Raw genomic sequence first — 18874 nt, forward strand, 5'->3', positions numbered from 1 at the left:
ATCCCAAATCCACAGAAATTCATCCTGACTTGAGATGACTTTCTCATTCTGGCTATGAATTTCAGGGGCTATTTTATGTAAATGATACTGCATATAGCAGCTTGCCCAACATGTGTATCAGAAAGGAATACCTAAAAAACAAAACAAAGCAACTTTACAGAAATCACTTGTACTTGTTTTATCTCCTTATTCTCCCTCCTTCTTTCCCACTACCAAAAGAAAAATACTTTGGGCCTGAATAGTGTGCACTAAGGCTCATAGATTCATAGGTAAGATTAAGCTTTTACTGAATTCAAAGCAAGCAATAGAAGTAGTTCTAAAAAATAAAATTAAATACAACCATAACAAGCATAAAGTAGTTAAATCTTTATGCAACAATCCTTCTCCTATTATTAGCTAAGTGAATACTATTAGTGAAAATATCCTTTGGAATTCTGCCCTTTTTCCCAATTTAAAAAAAATCACAGAATGCTATTGACTCTGGAAAGGGCAAATTGATCACGTACCCCTGCCCCCCTTTTTTCTTTTATTTACACAGCAGAGCATCACACCAAGCATTTCGAAGTTTAAAAAGCCGGAATTGCAGTTCCTCCTGTAGCTCTCACTGCACTCCCCTGGATGCTCATCCTTCACACTGAACAGAAAAGCGGTTTGTCATAGCATGGAAAAAAGAATGGGATCCTGCAACTACAGGCCAGACCACAATACTCGTACATAAAAACCACATTAAGAAAAGCAAAGTGACAGGTAATTTTAAACCTGGGTGCTGTCACTAACTGAATAACAAGAGCGTTAAAACAATCTGAGGAAGATGGAGCAGAGAGGTGATGGAACAGTAACGCAGGCTCCTGGAAGACAGGAGAGAGTAGCAAAGGTACATCCCTTTAGAGGGAATGTTAGTGCTCCCGTGTACGCCTTCCCAGCAACAGCGGAATTCTGAATCTTCAGCTTTACAACGTGTCTAAATTACAATGACTAACCATGTCAGCTAGCAAGAAAAAAAAAAAAAAAAAGCCACAAACCACCAAACCAAACACCTATTGAAGGACAGACAAACTGGGAGCAAATACTTGCTGCAGTAAGGTCTGTCCAAGGATCCAGCCCAACTCTTGAAGGTCAACTAGTATCAGTGCACTCCTGATTCAGATAGTGCCATAAAAAGCAAAAGGAAAGAAAGGAAATGGTAGCATGTCTACGGAGGCAAATTTCTTTTGGCAAAGCAGTAACTGTGAGAGCCAGACCATGTTCAGCAACCCCACTATAACCTCCCCAGCAGCCAAATAATTCCCTTCCAGGTTTTCAGCATAATATCATTGCCACTGTTGCTTTTACAGTGATGCCAGTCTGGGCTTTTTTGGTGTTCTAGCCATTGCTTTACTTTTCTGTACAACATGAGTGACAGAGGGGGAATGATGATTTTCAAGTGTTTACGTCTCAGCAAAACGTAAATAATTTCACGGGGCAAGGAAATCAAACCACTTATTTAGCCTAAGGACTCTTCCTCTTGCCAAACTTCAATGGCTTTTGCAAACAATAGAGCTTCTCAAAGAAATCATACAAATTCTTTATAATGGAAACTATTAGGCAACCTAAATATAGAGTTCGTTACCAGTTCCCTCTATAACACAGTACGTTAGGGTTCTATTCAGCATTCCTTACTCATGCTTCTAATGAACTTCAGCAGGAGATTTGTCCAAGTAAGGAATGATTATTACAGCCCTAGGTTCCTTACATTTATACAACATCTTTCATCTAGCAAGATTTCAAAATGTTTTAAAGGTCACATATAGAAAATTACTATATTCAGTACAGTCTCCTATCAAGAGGAACATAGTAATTTCTCAGTACCCAAGCAACAATACAGAACAATTTAGGTTAGCAAGTAAATAAGAAAGCCATGTCTACAGGGAGACTTTAGATCCTCGGTGACGTTACCAAATTAAAGTCTGGCAACGATTCTACAGTAAAAGGTACAGGGATTTCCAACTGACAGATAAGATCTTAGCTTCACATCTGACTCATGGCACATCCAACTGGCACCACGCTGAGGCACTCCTTTAGTACTAACCCAAAGAAAAGAGTGCCACTTTGGGAATCAGTTACCCCATCTCCTGCAGCATCCAGGATTTCTCTTGGACATCTCCCATCCAAGCACAGCCCAATTTAACCATTCAGGGTGATACTGCCATGGGCAAAGTTAATTTAACTCCATGATCCAATCTGCTTTGGAAATTCAGTCTAGAAGTACATTAAAATATAATTGAGAAGTCATAAGAATTATTTCCACTAATCTTAACAATTCCACCAGTTGTTAAAGATCATAATCCATGTCTAGCCTCTGGCATAAAAGATAATTCTTTCAGAGAGAAGAAATTATTCAACAGTGAAAACACCCACAAACCCTACCCCACACCTGAAAATAGGTCTGTAAGTTAATTGTACGTGATTAATATAAAAAAATACAACTGTTTTAATCAACTTTGCACCTAATTTCCAGTGGCCTTCAAAACCACTAAACTTGACTATGATTGCCTGTTTTTCCATCTGCAAATCTGGTCACACTTACTGAATTTTAACATGCTGAAGCAGACATCAAGCCATCCACCACAAAGAAACAGATTTCTCTGAATGAAAAAATCAGTGCTTTACAGTGTCTTATAGACAAAGCTCTCATCAGTAAAAAAAATGCAGTAGAAATTTTGAAGTAAGAACCATTGCGCACTACGAACCATGCTGAGGCATCAACTTAATCTAACATTAAGCTTCAAAATGGAAGACTAAGGGGGAAGAAAAAAAAAAAATGCATTCACAGTGTCATCAAAACACCATAGTATTGTCATTCTGACCAACACTGATGAAAAACATTTTGTTGTATAGGCAATACCAGCAAATGTTTTAACAAGGCCCCAATTTGGTCTCTTGGACTCCAGCTCCTTAAAAAAAAAAAAAAAAATTCCACCCAAATGGCCTTTTGTGTCTCTTTGGCACCCTAATGATTGTCTCCATAGACACAAAGGTCTACTTACTAGCTCAAATCTAATTTTAGAACTGGGGCCTAAAACTGTCTGGCCTAAAACCTCAACCTGTATTTATCTCATGCCATGTGTAAATCCTGGACCTTGCCAACACGTGAAAATGCAACCCATTTAAACCTTATAGGAAAAAGAAACCCATAAACCTACTCAGCTACACACTCTTTCAGAGTTTAAGTAGAGAAACAAAAATTTATGTGTCAACTAAAGCTCTGAATACCAGATCACTGTGGGGGAGAAAGCAGAAACAAACAAACAAAAACAACAAAAAAATACATTTTGTTGCTAAAATATTTTTTAAAATGCAATATTCAAGCAAGGGAAAAAGAAGGCAATGATCATATTGGTTCCTCAGGACTGTTTATTTTTTCCAGTGTCTTTTTTTTTTTTTTTTAAAGTTTTAGTGCTTTTATCCAACTGAATTTCCAATGCAACAAAACAGAATTTTAAACTGACTTTGCCTATCAAACTGACTGGAGGTTAAAGAGGCTTTATTCATGCTGTTTTAAAGATTTTGCATTCATTATTTCAGCAGTATTATTTTGCTGAATATTACGGACCTGTACGCATCTATCTGTGATGTAAACACGATGCCATTGTTATAACTGGAAACCACACTATACGTAACAAATGCAATTCCTCTCAGCGCATTTACCTCACTGATTTCCTCGGTTAAAAAAAATTTAAAAAAAAAAATCAACTAGTATTCAAAACTGAAGTTATGAGAAGTCCTTTCAACATGCATTCCAGTTTTCAGAAATCTAGGAAATCAACTCTAGAAATAAAAGTGAATCTTTTTTGTCAATAATTGGACCCAACCTTGCATTTACATTTGTTGCAAGTCATATTCAGCACTGCTTTGAACGGTATCTACAATGTAATTGCTGCTTTCGGTAGGATTGCAACTTTTATTGCCACTTAAACTTCTCCTGCTGACCGGATTAACCCATAGGTATGACAACCGTAACAAAGGATTCTTTAGGAATATTCTCTTGGGTTAGCATGCAATGGCTGCAAGCGCACTCCTGTTGGTTTTGTAAAAAACTTCCATTCCCCAAGCACACACATTTAGGCCACGATACTGAAAAACACCGGCAGACACAGGAACCGGGCAATCCACCCCAAGCTTTTGACTGGTTCACAGAGACAAGGTCCTCCTGGGAAGTCACGGATACGCAGGGTGGCACTTCCATATGGCGCAATTCAGCTAATCAAGAATTCCTCCCTAAACAGCAAAGGGTTATTATCCACCCCTTACAGCCCTGGAAACCTGCATGGTGATGCTCTGTGATGGAAAGCGGATTAAAATAATAATAATAATAATAATAATAAAAGGGGGTATTTATGAAGTAAAGTTAAACTCGTAGAAAAAAATGAGTTTAAGAGGAGGGAAAAAAAAAAAAAAAAAGACATTAAAGGGTGAGTGGCTTAGCAGGCACGCCCCAGCGGATGGCTCTTCTTCGTGCGAGGGGCACGGCCTCTCTGGGGTTAGGCTGTGCATGCAATTATGTCCTTCCTGGTGTTTTTTTTTTATTTCTGTTTCCACACACGCCGCCGCACCGCTCCTCGGCTTGGGTCACGTTTACCGGGGAGCCCCGGGCCGGGGGGAGACCCCCCGGCCCGGGGCTCCCCGGTAAACGTGACCCAATTCCAGTCACAGCCGCCTTCCCTCGCACCCCGGAGCGGCGGGGGGTCGCCCAATGACTCCCCCCCTCCCGCCTCCGCTTCCCCCCCCCCGCCCCGCTTCAGCCGCCACCGGCGACCCACCGTGTGGAGGTGCCCTTCCTCACGTCGCACATCATGCACTTGAAGGCCTCGGCGCTGTTGCGGAAGGTGCAGACGCTGCAGTCCCAGTAGCCCTCGTCCGAGGAAGGTTTCGGCTGCCGCTTCGGCCTGCGGGGACACACGGGCGACAGGGGCAACAACACCGGGCACCGCGACGCCCTCACCACGCCGCCCCCCCCCTCCCGGGGTCGCCCCGCCGGCCGCCATCGCCGCCGGCTCCGCGCAGAGGGCCCGGGGAAAGGAGAAGGCGCCGCCGCTGCCCCTACCTGGTCGGGCTCTTCTTGTCTCCCATGCCGGCTCCAGACGCCTCCCCGGCCCGGCCCCGGCGCGGCCCTTTGTGTGTTTGTCAATAAGGAGGAGCGCGGGGGGTCTCTCGGCTCTAACGGGGGACCGGGGGAGGAGGAGCCGCCGCCGCAACCTCCAGCTGTCGGGGAAACTCCTGCCGCCGCCGCTGCTCCCCCCTCTCCTCCTCCTCCTCCTCCCTCACGTGTCCCCCCGCCGCCAACCAGCGGCCGCCCGCAGGCCGCGGCGCCCGGCGGGCCGCGCACGGCGGCAGGTTCGCAACCGCCGGCGGCTCGGGCGCTGCGAGCCGGGCGGCGGCGGCGGGGCCGGGGCGCCGCGGGGGCTGCTGGGGGCGGCGGGAGGGGCGGGGCGGGGCGGAGGGAGCCGCGGCGGGGCCCGGCGCTGAGGGGCGGCCCCGGCGGCGCTTGGAGTGCGGGGCGCCCCGCGGGCCTTGTCCCGCCGGGCGAGCGCGAACGGGCCGCCCCGGGGCGGGGTAGGCCGGGCGGGCTGAGGGGCCGCGCGGGGCTCAGGGGTGCTGGGGGCCCGGCGGGGAGGAGCTGCCCCGCGGCTCCCCGCCCCGGCGGAGCCGGCGGCCGGGGCCCGCCTCGGAGGCCGCGGCCAAGGCGGGCGGCCCCGCTGCGCGGCCCTCGGCCGGAGCGGCCCGGGCGGCGGGGGCAGAGCGGCGGAGGGGCTGTCCCCGGCGGGGAGGCGTGAGGCGGGGCCGGGCCAGACGGGCTGACCGGGAGTACGAGCGATCCGAAGTGGCCTGCACGGCTCTCCCCGGGAGAACTGCTGTTGTGTTACCACCCCGTATTGCTTGCCATAGCGTCTAGACCGCCTTGTTCTCCTTCCAAAGAAATTGCTCCAGGCCGTGCTCCAGCAAGAAAGAAACGGGGAGAAAAAAAACCCAAGCAAACAAACCAAACCCACAAAACTAAACGCGAGGTTCTGCTTAGAAACCTTGGTCTAAAGCAGCCCGGTAGCCTGAGGCGGGTGGGGAACGTGGTGGGTACCGGTACAAAACCAGGAGAGAGTGGTGTTACCAAGCACCCCTGCGCAGCTTTTGCACTTAAAAAGCTTACCAAGTTCAACGTGGTTCACGTGCAGCGTCAGCACCGCTAAACAAAACCCTGGTGTTTGTTACCTGTAGTATCTTAGTGCACGGGAGCCCCAGTCACAGGCTAGGATGCCATTTTGCAAGATGCTGTACAAACAGAACAAAGAGCACATGTCCTAAGTGCGTAACAAAAGACAGCAGTTAGACGCAGGTAGGTGGCAGAGTGCAAGCAGACGATGAGGTGATATTGGTCAGCATCGTAGTGGTCACAGCTATTTTTGCTGCATTGTCAAGAAACGACGGCATTTCGAGAACACAATATGCCCGAGGGGAGCTTTACCCAAGTGTGTGAAGAAGCGTAACTGAAGATGCAGACTTCTTTGAAAATTAAGCAAGTGGACAATGGAGAAACTTTCTGATTCTGAAGGCAAAGTTGTCAAAAAGAATTTCAGCTAGAAATACTGAGGCATGCTGGAGAAAAGAAAGATGTAGGTAAAGTGCTTGATGTTGTCTTAGGGAGGCATGAAAGGCCCATTAGTTGGGACGTTTATTTGAAAGTACTAATACTTTTAAGATTCACAGTTTTCTGTGTCTCTCTAGCAATCCTTTACACCAGCAATTTGAAGCCTGTGTAGTATTTCCTACTTGTGGTCATTTATCCTAATTTCCTTCTGCGTTCACATCTTGCTTCCAGTATTGTCATTTTCCCTGCCTTCTGGTTTTTTCCATATTTGCCTTGCCTCTTCCTTTCTTCCTCTATTGCAATTTCTTTCTTTCTTCTCTTTTTATGCTTCTCATAGAGCCTTCTGTAAATTATAAATAAAATGTATGGATTGTACGTCCGAGGATGGGCCATGCCAGGCACAGACAGCAGGCCGGGGTTCGCTGGTATTTAGTTAGACGTCTACATGAACTAGGTGCCCAGGCCCAACCCCCAGCAGGGACAAACAAGCTCCTGCTGAAGGTGATTGATCTGATGCTAAGACAGGCATACCATTTTCTCATCTATGGGGACCGTTTCCCTCCATCAACTATAAAGAGAGCTTTGCACTGGTAGTCCAGAGCTGGACATCTACCCTTTAAAATTACAGAGTTGTATGAGGTGACTCACCTGTGCTTGAACCTCACGCTACGTAGAAGTCTCTAGACGAGAAGCAGTGGAGAGACCTGTCTCCTTGTGCCCTTTTCCACAGTGCACTCCTGCTACTGTATAAGTAAACATATTCTTTCCCCACTTTCAGAAAGCAATTATTTTGAAACAACCTCTTTCTCCCGACCTTTGCTCTGTCACAGCTACTTTTTCCATACCAATTGTGAGAAACGAAACAGAACTTGCACTGATGGTTACAAAACGCTGGGATGTATTGTAATCCCACAGGAACCATTCTCAGAGAGAACTGTTTCTAATCAGCAGGGGGAATCGCAACTGCCAGCCACAAATGTTTTCCCTAACAGCTGACTAATCTTTCTGGTTGTTGTGTTCCAGACCTTCCGCTGCATGGCCATCACCCAAACCACTGCACTTAAAGATCACAATGTTTTCCCAGCAGCGTTGGGCCGGTTTCCCACTGAACTCCCTACTAATCTTTATTTTGGGAACTGAAAGGTGATTCGGATGGTGCATTCAAATGTTTAAGTGGCTGGGTCATGGTGTCCTCCATGTGGTGCCACCCATGGTGCCCATGGGTCCGTGCAAGGATGGGTCTCATTCTTGAGTAACACTGAAGAGGCGAGAAAGGCCATTTTCCTCACACCTTGTTCTGTTCTCAAATAGGAGCACGAAAGAACGCCGGTGAAAGCACTGAGCTGTCCCACATCATCTCTGCAACTGAAACAGTGGTGGTTTGTTATAGGACCGAGGGCCAGACTAAGCAATTCCGAGCAAATCCTGAACTTAGTCCAGTAATAGGACATCACCCTAGGATGGACAAAAATGTACCACATTGCTGACAAGTCTGGGTGAGAGTACCCGTGTTCCTCGCAGAACTGTATTTCTTTCTTCTCTGAGAAGTACTGACTTCTGTCCATTTGTGGAATCCTGTTTCACTTCTGAGATAGACTGAGCCAATGATTCCATTTTCAGGAGAGCATCTTTTAGCAGCAATGTGGGAAAGCACATGGAAGAGGTGGGCATAACAGTCAAATGCTTAATCAAGAGATTTAGGAGGGCTTTGCTACAAACTGACAAAGTTGGGAATTCCATAGCCAGACATTTTGTCTCCAGTGATACCCATGTGAACCGAGAAAACTCATCTGTCTTCTGCTAAATATTTGTATGGCACATGACCTAGATAGTTTGAATGACAAAATTGATGGCATCAGTATTAGCAGTCTTTAAAAAATGTTTCAGGGAAAGAAAGGGGATGAATGAACCTTCATTTTGAATTTCCTTAGTTTTAAGTTTGATTTCACCTAGAAGTACAGTTGTTCCGGAATAGCTATTGACACCCTATTTTAATTCAGCTGAGCTAAAGTAAACACATCTTTAAGACAGAACGGATGGGCAATGTATTTGTCTCTTTGTACATCAGGCATTCACTCTCTAGCTAGTGTTTGGTCTCTTATTATCTTAAAATTGACTTTTTTATAGCATTGTACTAGGGAAATGCTCACGGTATGATTATGATATTGAATATGATATTATGCTGATAGCTTTGTGGAAGTTAAAGATCTAATAATATTTTCAATATCTTATGGTATAAATGTTCTGGCATGCATGACTTGTCAGTTAAAAGTTTATTCATATTGAAGAGGATGTGAAAGGGGATGGTAGCAATTTCTAAGTATCTTTTTGTGTGAAAATTCTTGCTGCAGAGAAAATTACAGTTGTTCCTGAAGAAAGTGTTCATATATGAGGTTATTTAAGAACAAGCTGTTGCTGTGTAAATCCATTTAAAGACTTGCCTTTTAGTCAATACTTGAACCATTGCTGTGCATGTCAAACTTATGCCAGTTGCTACATTACCAGCATCTTGAGCAATTAAGTAATCACTTCATCACCGCTTGAGTTTAAAAAACTCTCCATAAAGACGATTATCATTATATTGTAGATGAACCACCTTTTAATCCCTATTTATAAAAAGGAAAACTACATAAGTATAAAATTGCACTGGAACAAATGCACGTTATTCCAGCACAGTATATCCATTTTGCTTGGGTTACACTGATATAATAAAATCAACACAATTAAATCAATTAATGGGAATTTGTCTGGTGAGTTTTTTTAACATGCTTGGTATAATGAGGCCCGAATCCTGTCTGGGCTTCCATATGCTGCTGCGCTAAAAAAAAAAAAAAAAAAAAAATCACAGCTTTTGAAAAGCGAAAGGTACTTGCAGACCCTATGATAAGACAGTAAGATTGGTGACAGGGAGAACTGCCCCTCCAGCGTGTGTTTGCTCAGCCTTGGGGTCAGCCCAAGCCATCAAAAAAGGATCAGTGGCTCCTGGCAGTCCACACTTCTCTTACCAGTGTGTGGAAGCAGGAGAGTGAAATTCTGCTTTAGAAAGGGCTGGGGCGGAGAGGGACCACATCTAGAGTACGTCATAACGTCAGAGAGCCTAAAACATGTTTTAAAAGAGTTTGCACTTACTTGCGCGTACAAGCCTGACCTGAACACATATAATTTTTAGGGAACTACTGCATTCATGAGACTTGGCTCACCACCGTATCTTTCAGGTTTCACACAGTTAGAATGGCCCTGACATCAGCAGGGATACGCTGTCATGAACCTGGAGTAACACGGTGGTAAGTCCAGGAGTCTTTCTAGGGCCATAATTTGACTGTATGTTTGTGAGAATTTGGCTCCAAACACAAGACAAAGAGTACTGTACACCAAACACTCGCAGGCTATAGCGCGGCAGCAGTATATAGTTGTCTGTGTAGGTGATCGTTAGATCAAGACAAATTCAACCATAGGGGTTATTTTTTATGTTTGCCCTCTGTGTACTGGAATGCAATTATCAAACCACTTAATTTCAGGTGCTTGGTAATTATCAAATAATTATTTCAGTTACTGCCTACTTCTCATTTACTCTACTGGTTTGGGCCCGGCCTTTATCCTTGCAGATTTTGTAGTGAATTTAAAAGATGACAAATGTTCAGCTCTGTAGTCTCTGTAAGTCCTGTACTTCGTCACAGAACTCTTAAAGTAGAAGTTTCCGTACTTTTTCCGTTCAGCCTCTCTCAGAGGTAATCCAAGGTGTGAAGGATCACTGCTAGTAATAAAAGAACATTCTCAACACTCATTAAATATTTCTGGTCCTTTGGCTGAGATTCCCAGGCATGGTGGTGCACATGACAGTCTTTTAGACTGGAGATGATAATTCATTTCAGATAGGTCACTGAAGATTGTTAATAAATAATTCCGATACTTCGTTCTTCTACCATACCTCTCACAGGAGACGTGTGCTAAAAACTGCCTGTGAATGCTAGATTGAAGGTAGGCCAAGCGATGGCTTCAGACACCGGAAAGGTGTTTATACGACTTCTGTCTGAACTTGAGGATCCGGTGCAAGTTTCCCTCCTAATGAATGGTGAAAGATCGGCTTCTCCAGGGCAAATGGTTCGAAGTGGTAAAGCTGGGGGTCTCGCTTTGAACCATCCGTAAAGGGAGCGGAGGGAGACAAGGCTCGCTAGCCTCTGTGCATTGGGGTCTCTGGGGTTAAAGGAACTGCAGTGAAGCTGCCATTACCAACTATTTAAATGTGGGGCTAAAGCTTTTCCTGGCTGCTCTCATCAGGGTGAGCTGAGGTAGTGTCCAGTACCTCCTCTGCTAAGGGGGATCCATTCAGGCAAAGCCAGAGCCCCCTGCGGATGAATGGGTATGCATTGCAGAGGCTCCTTTAAACAGAAACCATCTCTGGCTTCAGCTGCCAGTTCTTGCTGACATCAGCACAAGATCTAGCTGGTTACAGAGGTGAACACATACATACCTTGATTAGCAAGCCAAGCTCCCTCGGGGCTATAGGAGAGAAAAAAAATAGCCCACTCTCAATGCTAGCTGTTCAGGTCCGCTCCCCGATTTCACCATCTGCCTTTATCCCTCCTACTTTGTCCTCTCTTTCCCTCTCTGCTATTTGTCATCTACCTGGTTGGGTTTTTTCCCCTTTTCCTTCTCCTCTTTATGTGTTTCTTCATCCCCCTTCCTGTTTTCTTTTCCTCCTTGTCCTTACATCTGAGATTTACCTTTCTAGCTGGTCTTCTGTACTGCTAATTCTGCCTGCTCCATCCTCCAAGGTCCCTTTCTGTCATGTCTCACTCTTCCTTGCTTTTCACCTTCACTGATGCTCTCTCTTTTAGGAGTTGTTTTAAAGCGTTAAAATCTGGCCAGAGGTTGTGTTTCCTATTTTTGTGTCGTGCAGGTGGCAGGCTTCCAGTGGAAATAGTGCCAAAGGAAGAACAGCAGCCCAGAAGAGATTTCACACTTTACAGCAATATTTAAAGCATTCTGAATCTGATTAGGGGATATGGCTGAAAGTCACATAGCTTCCTGGTCCTACACAGCATTTTTTAGAAGCTGTCAGAGAAAAAATGAAATACTGGAACTAAAGCCCCTAAGCAAGTTCCAGCTCCAGTTCAGTACTCCACCATAGTGTCAGTCAGCACGCAAACACCTATTGCAACGGCTGGATTCACAAGTGCTATAAGCCACCTTTGAATCAAAAGTGCCATTCAATTTTTCTCACTGTAAATCTCTTTTATAAATTCCTCCAGATTTACCTTGCAATCAGAATTTGACTTACAGGCATTACCTCTGACAAACGAAGGGGAAAAGGTGAATATGTAGCGCTGTGGCATCAGGAGGAAAAAAGGATATTGCAGATGTACTGCTTTTTCAGGTGTAATAGGAGTAGTGAATGAACAAACCAACCTTCTCTCAGAAAAAAACATACAAAGATGATGAGTCCTTAAAAAGAATGCCTTCTCTGTGTATAATAAAAAGCGTATTTCACTGCTCATAGCTATATATACACACACACAGAGACATGGGTACATAAATATTCAAAACAGTTGCAAATCTGTCTTAAAAGGTATACCATGTCAGCTCACTACATTTTCATTATGAAATACTCTGAGGTAAGAGATTTCCATGAGAAACCTCTCGAGTCCCCTTTTCTCAATTTCCACGCTATTCTAGGTAAGGAAGAGATAGATGGATTTAATAAAGGTGCACCATGCAGGAGTGCTGGTAAGAGATCTCACAATTTTTTTTGGCTTGGAATCACTGGCTTTGTCTCGGTTCGGCAAATGATTATATCCTTCATGACATAATCCATGTCAGTATCCTCTGCCTCTAGCCCCAGCGTTACACTTTCCATTCCCCTCCTCCCCTTTTAATTAAATGACTATAAAATATAGCATCTAGACAACAAAAAGGAACAAAAAAAGCACAGGGATCAGATCCAGCTAATAGAACACATCACTGTGTGGGTTCAGAATCAAGGCCAGGCAAGGAAGCCTCTCCCCTGAGGAGAAGACAATTTCCTTGCCACTGTGCTAAGGTTATTGCAATGCCAGCATCCCTAAATAACCACGCACTGCGTCTTACCAGCCCTTCATCTCTCTCCCTGTCCTTTTGGCTGGATTTGTATTGCTGCCAAGTGCAGGGCTGGAGAGACTCAGTATTTGGTAGAAGCTCTTTACAGAGCTTCTTTTTCAAAACAAATAAATATATAAATGAGAGAGAGAGAAAGAATAACGAAGTTCTTTAATTAACATGGAGTGTACCCTCAGGCTTTGCCTGTAGGTTCAGAGCACTGTCTGTAGCGAGCCCATTGCACTGACAGGTGGGCTGGGGCTGGGAGAAGCAGAAATCTCCCAGGGGAGCCTGTCAGTCGACATGGATCGGTGTTGATTCCTCCTGTTAGGTAATTGCTCAAGTAGAAGACTCTCCAAATTGTTCAGGATTCAAGAAGAACTGTTCAAAAAAAAAAAAAAGACTATCTAATCTTGCAGCGCTGCTATTTTTAAGATGATTTAAACCTTACAAAAAAGTGCCCTGGAAAAAAATATTGCAATTATCAAGATGATCGTCACAGATCACCATCACTGGAAGCTGAACGTTGAGGTCAGGTGACTGCTTTATGAAGCAGCTGCACTGCACGGTCTCACTGGTGTCTAGCCTGCAAATGACCAGGGAGGCTGCACGGCTAACGCCGCAAAGGCGCACCGCTGATGCAAAAGCTCTGCTCTCAAGCTAAACTGCTGCTCTCTGGCTGCTAAAAAGGAAAAGGAAATGTAGTTACACAAAAGGGACTTTGAAAAATGACAAATTTTGCTACTTAATACCGCATTGGAGTTATCATCATCTGTAGCCGTTACCTACATTTGACTAACCCTCAGAATGCTCTCACAGCCTTACAAAGAAATCTTCAAAGAAACCCAGGGATCAAGGCGGTGTAAGCACAAGCTTTAAGTCAGCTTTGCATGACAGCTTCTGATTTATACTTTCAAACGGACCCACGGATCTCTGCTTCAGTTTGTTAGTTACCACTTGCAAAACACATAAGGGCAGGCAGTGCCTTAATATACCTCTCCCAGAAGAATAAAGTCTTTATACGTACTCTATTAAATTAGATGGTTCAGAGAAGAATTAAATTTTCCTGACGACTGGATTTATGAAAAGACTATCTAGAAGCTTCTATTTTTAATTAATTGCAAATTCTGTAGCATTCTAGACAACTTTAATGTCCAAATTTCTCCTCGCTGAGTCTGTTTAACTACTACTGTTTTCATATAAACATTGATAATTATTGCTAAGAATGAAGTGTTGAATGTCTTTTTTATGATACCAGTAGAATATACAGTGAAGGCTTTACCATTTCCCTTATCCGTGGGGAAGTACTTAAGTAGATGAAGTAATTAATAATGTGAGTTCCTAGCTTATACAGTAACAACAGAATATTTGTTAGCTGTATGTGTAAGAAGATTTCACATAAATTCAGTAGTTCTATCTGTAGTTCAATTCTTCAAAAGAAAAAAAAATTCCTATAATTGGATTTATTTGTTGAAAAAAAAGCTATTTCACAGTTAAGAAGGGAGACATGTAGCAGAAACCCTTTAGTCACATCTCTCATTGACGTGCAGTAAAATGAGCTAGATACTCTGCTTGGGTTAACCAAAATATCTTTATGCAAGTTGTTTGACCTGTACACTTAACTTCAGATAAGAATCTGTCCCGGTGTAACTAGAAGTAGAAGATAACAAACTGTACAGCAGACATAAGGAAAAAGCACCTTAACAAGACAGTGGCAGGAAATGATTGATTGACTTTGTGTTCATTTGGTAGCCTCAGGAGGTCAAATACAAGAGAGGTCGTAGAGCTTCTAAGTCTAAAAAAGTGCACATATTCTAAGAGCTGTGTTCTGTCTTTTTAGGATTTTGCTTGGGACACTAGCCAGAATAGCACTGCAATAGCACCTGACAGGTAAAATTAAAGCATGAATCATAATCTCTCTGGTCTGCCAAACTGAGCTTTATTCAAGTTGTACCTTTAAGACAGATTACAGTTTATAATTTGGTGGCATGTCCAAAAGCTAACTATACCTTAATTTCACACAGGGTTGTGGGAAGTTTGTGTATTTGCACTGGGGTACAAACTTGGGTTTGTGTGATGAGAATTGAGTGAAGGGAGTTCAAAATCACAATGGTTTCTATTGTTTAAATTTAAATGAAATACCAGCTGGACACTTGCCAGGATAAGATATCACTCTGACAGAGCAGAACACTCAAGTATATCGAGAGAGCTCTTTGGATTAGTCTGAAAGAATAAAGGGCATCGTAACATTCTTACAAGGCAGGGGAAATGTGGAATGCTTCAAAAACAAGCATTCAAAAATAACATTGATAATAAATTATTTAAATGGCATTTGGAATATGGAATTCTTGATGTTTGAAACCTTTTTCTTAGATATGAGGAAGAAGGCAGGCAGACTAGACCTGGAAGAAAGCCTATTATAGGGTAGAAGGGTATTATTTTCATTAATGCTAGCATTATTGATAGGCTAAACTTCCAAACCAAATCTACACAATTTATAATCTTTGAATCTATAGAATTGGTTGGGTACCACAGTAAGTATCATCCTTCCAATTTTCATTTTAGATGCTGCAGCAACCAAAGGATGATACAGCTTCAAAGAGTAATACGATATAGTTGGAAGTTCGATTTATCATGCCGGTAACGGCCCAACTACTGGGATTTTTAGTTGGCTTGACTGGGTCAAGGGATGGACATACAGAAGTCCTCAATCATCAGATTACCTTGATGTGCATGACTAATTGGTCATCTGAATATAGGGTTAGGTAGACTAAACACTTTGTAATTGACAGCAAACTGCCTGCTTTATCAACACGGATAAAAAAGACTAATGCAATCTAAGAGTTTTTCTCTCTGTGCCTAGATATGCAGGAGATTTGTACCTCTTAACAAGTGTTGTAATCCATAGATCAAAGGATAAAATAGTATAGAAATAAAACAGGCTATTCAATTTATAATTCAAAGCATTCTTACATTTGAGATATCAACTTACAAAAGTAAAATAGGTAGCAGACGTCTGTGCAAGAATACGTATTTACTTTTAGTCTTTTTGGTAGTGTCCATTCAGGAGCTGACATTGAGTTCATCGGTTGCAGATATGACCAAATTATGAAAAAGGGACCTAGATTTTGATGTGAGGAGCCATCACTAGATGCAGTTCACATCTTTGCTGGGACTACTTTTAGTTAAATTAGTGACGTTCATTCTCAGTATTGACTCCAATTTAACATTGATCTTTGTCTGAGAATTTCTTTAAAAGGTTTTTACATACCAACATTTAACAAGACGACCCAGGAAGAAACCCAGTAAGAAGACAGAAGAACAGTAGCATACTATCTGCCATAAACTAAAGATATGTATGAAGAATCTTGGCTCAGCTGAAAACGTTATCTGATGTTTTGAGACGGATTCATCAGTAGGCACTAGTTGCTTTGTGCTGCTACATGGCAATGCAATCAAACAAAGTATAGTCATAAGCTAGGCCAGGTTTACAGCTGCTTTGCATTACTGGGAGAACTAACACCCGCCAAAGAGACCTTCTAAGCCTGATCATTAATTGACTAGCAGTCAGGCACAGAGATCCTTTACAAGAGTGACAGTGGGGACCGGGTGGTAATTGTGTGCGCTGTCAGGGAGAGCTATTAACAGATGAGGCCGGTGTCCCCGACTGATTTTGCCCAATTAAACTGAATCATGCAAATCAGAGAGTGAGGAAGGATGGCGCTTGGCTTTGTTATCTCCAGTGTTACACATCGAGGTATAGATCTGCACCTGCTTATTGCCTACAGCAGTTTCTATACCAGTTGTTAATAACATCTTGGCACTTTATGTCCTCCAGCTGAAGCCTACGTGTGAGATTTCAGGAACTTTAACTCTATGGAAAGTTTGAATGCTTCTGTGTTTTCACATTATCGAACAGAGATGTGGGATAGAAGACTGGCAAATGGCAAATTTCTAAAGTGACTGGTTTTTTTGTTTGTTTAATTTCTAAGTTAAAAATTAATTGAAACATTTTATCTGTAAATTGTCACAAAAAAATGCTATATCCAAAGCAGCGATGATGCATTCTATGAAATCCATATCCTAGGTGATGCATCCTATGGTCCATACAAAAGGATCTTGAACTTTGATGTGTACAAAGCAAAGAAGTTTTTAGTATTCACCATTCACTCAGGTCTCTATAAGAAGACACATTGCACAAACACGCCAGTATTCTATGTTCCTTACTGTACATCCAAGGTCTGGAAATGCGACCAAAAAAAAAAAAAAAAAAAGAAGAAATCACCTATGGTGATGGTATTACAGATTAAATAAGCTTTCTCTGATGTTCAGAAGGTGTAGAAAGGGTTGGCATAGTAGGCATAGTCAGGATGATCTCTCACAGTGTGCTGCCCTTCAGTCTGAAGTCCTCTGTAAAGAGCTTGGAAGAATTATTTCTGGCCAGTCCAATGACAGTGTCTTAGATGTGCTGATGAATGGTGTTGCTATACAAAACCTCCAAGTTCAGAAGCAACTTTGAAATGTCTGTTTCCAGTGCTATCAAAGATGGGAAGTATTGTAAAGCTAATATAGCCCATATAAAGATGAACAGCAGGAACGTCAGTCATAATATGAGTGTGCTGCAGCTGTACCTGGACAGTGGGAAAGCCAGGGAGTTAAAAGCAAGAGACAGTCAGTTCTAGAAGATGGTCTGGGTGAAATTTTTCTTTTACTGTCTGCTGTTTTATTTCATTTTTAATTGGCGAGGAAGAGGGGTCATATTCTGATACCAGGAGCCTTCCAAAAGTCAAGAAATGTCATATACAAAGTAAGTCAGTGTAGTTTTTTTTATTTTCTTGGAAAAACTATCAGCTACTAAGTTGCTTTATTAGATACACATTTATTTTAAGAAGCAACTGAACATTATACAGGGAGTAACAGACTATGTAATAGCTAGGGGTTTTTTTCTATTGCAGATGAAATATTTTGCACAGGCAAATGTGACTGCACAGCCACTTTGTGTTTGAAATCAAACAGAGATGGGAAGGGTCAGAGCATTTGTAGAAACTAGTGACACACCATGTTTCTCAGCTGTATTGGGATAACTACATTGCTATATTGGGGAAAAAAAAACCCATTCTTCACCTGGAAAGCCCAGATACATTACTCCAGGATACCAGTAACCTCTGCAAATGTTTGCACTGAAGTGCCCATAGAAAGATTAAATTATGTTTTCAGAAAAAGTTATTGCTATTAGCTTTTATGTGTCCAGTAACTTGCAGTTGTTGTAGCCTCTTGTTTTTTCAGCAAATGAGCTAAGTTAGGTAAGTTCTTAGAGCCTTCCCCCCCCCACCCCCGCCCAAATCCCCAGAATCATGGCAATATTCTCCTTTACTCCAGCCTGGCTTCCCGCTTAACTAGCAGCTGAGCACTGGAGCTTAGTATCCAATACTCTTCCAGTGTCCCAGCTGAGGAACCTTCTTTTGGTAGTTAACAGGGTCAACCTTACTGCCTAAATTGATTCACAGACTTTATGTCAAGATAGCCTTATATGTTTACATTGAAATAAACAGTGGGCACAAGTTCTTTCTTGTTGAAACCCGCTTCCAGGTTGTTGACATGTATTCCTAACTCAGCCTTGGACTAAGGTTTTGAGTTCTTGTCTGTCTGTCACTGTAAATCTTCAGTGACTCTGCTTAAATCCAAGCATTCACTCTGGATTTTGAAGAGGTTTAAATGGATGCAGACTCTTCAGTTTTAGCTTGTTTGGGTTCTTTCCCTTTCTTTTCCACCTGGGAAATAAAATAAGCAGATGGAATCTCAAGTCTTTTGAGAACAACCGCAGGGAAGAAGTTTTCCGTGGGTGTGCAAAAACAAGCTAGAGGACAATTTGTAATTTATTGCTGCACTGCTGAGTCTGAAGTAATTGTGTCACTTCTGAGCAGTCTGAAAAAGCTGGGTGAAAGCACACATTAACATGGGAATGTTGCTAGAAAAAAGTGTGATGTCAAACTGGCTCGTTCCCACAAAAATTGCTGATGTGGAAATAACAGAAAAATTGTTATTTTTCTGGATGATGTTAAACTAGGTATGGATTAAGTTGTATTAAAAATAAATACATTTACAGCTTTTCTAGCTAGAAACCTGTGTTAATGGATGTGAATACAACATTAAGAATGATTTGTTTATCGCCAACCAAAG

General features: G+C 42.7%; 1 protein-coding gene across 1 annotated transcript in view; it reads right to left on the bottom strand.

Annotated features, from left to right (window-relative positions):
- The window catches only part of YAF2 (YY1 associated factor 2), a 29116-nt gene extending 23975 nt beyond the window's left edge, over positions 1–5141 (bottom strand). The window contains exons 1-2 of the mRNA XM_075712141.1: positions 5084–5141; positions 4800–4925 (exon numbers count right to left, since the gene is read on the bottom strand). Coding sequence (XP_075568256.1) covers positions 4800–4925; positions 5084–5109 — 152 coding nt within the window. The 5' untranslated portion in view covers positions 5110–5141. The remainder of the gene's footprint in view (positions 1–4799; positions 4926–5083) is intronic.
- Between the last annotated feature and the right edge of the window lie 13733 nt (positions 5142–18874).

The sequence above is a fragment of the Pelecanus crispus genome, chromosome 1 (assembly GCF_030463565.1).
Source record: "Pelecanus crispus isolate bPelCri1 chromosome 1, bPelCri1.pri, whole genome shotgun sequence".
Taxonomy (NCBI): Eukaryota; Metazoa; Chordata; class Aves; order Pelecaniformes; family Pelecanidae; genus Pelecanus; species Pelecanus crispus.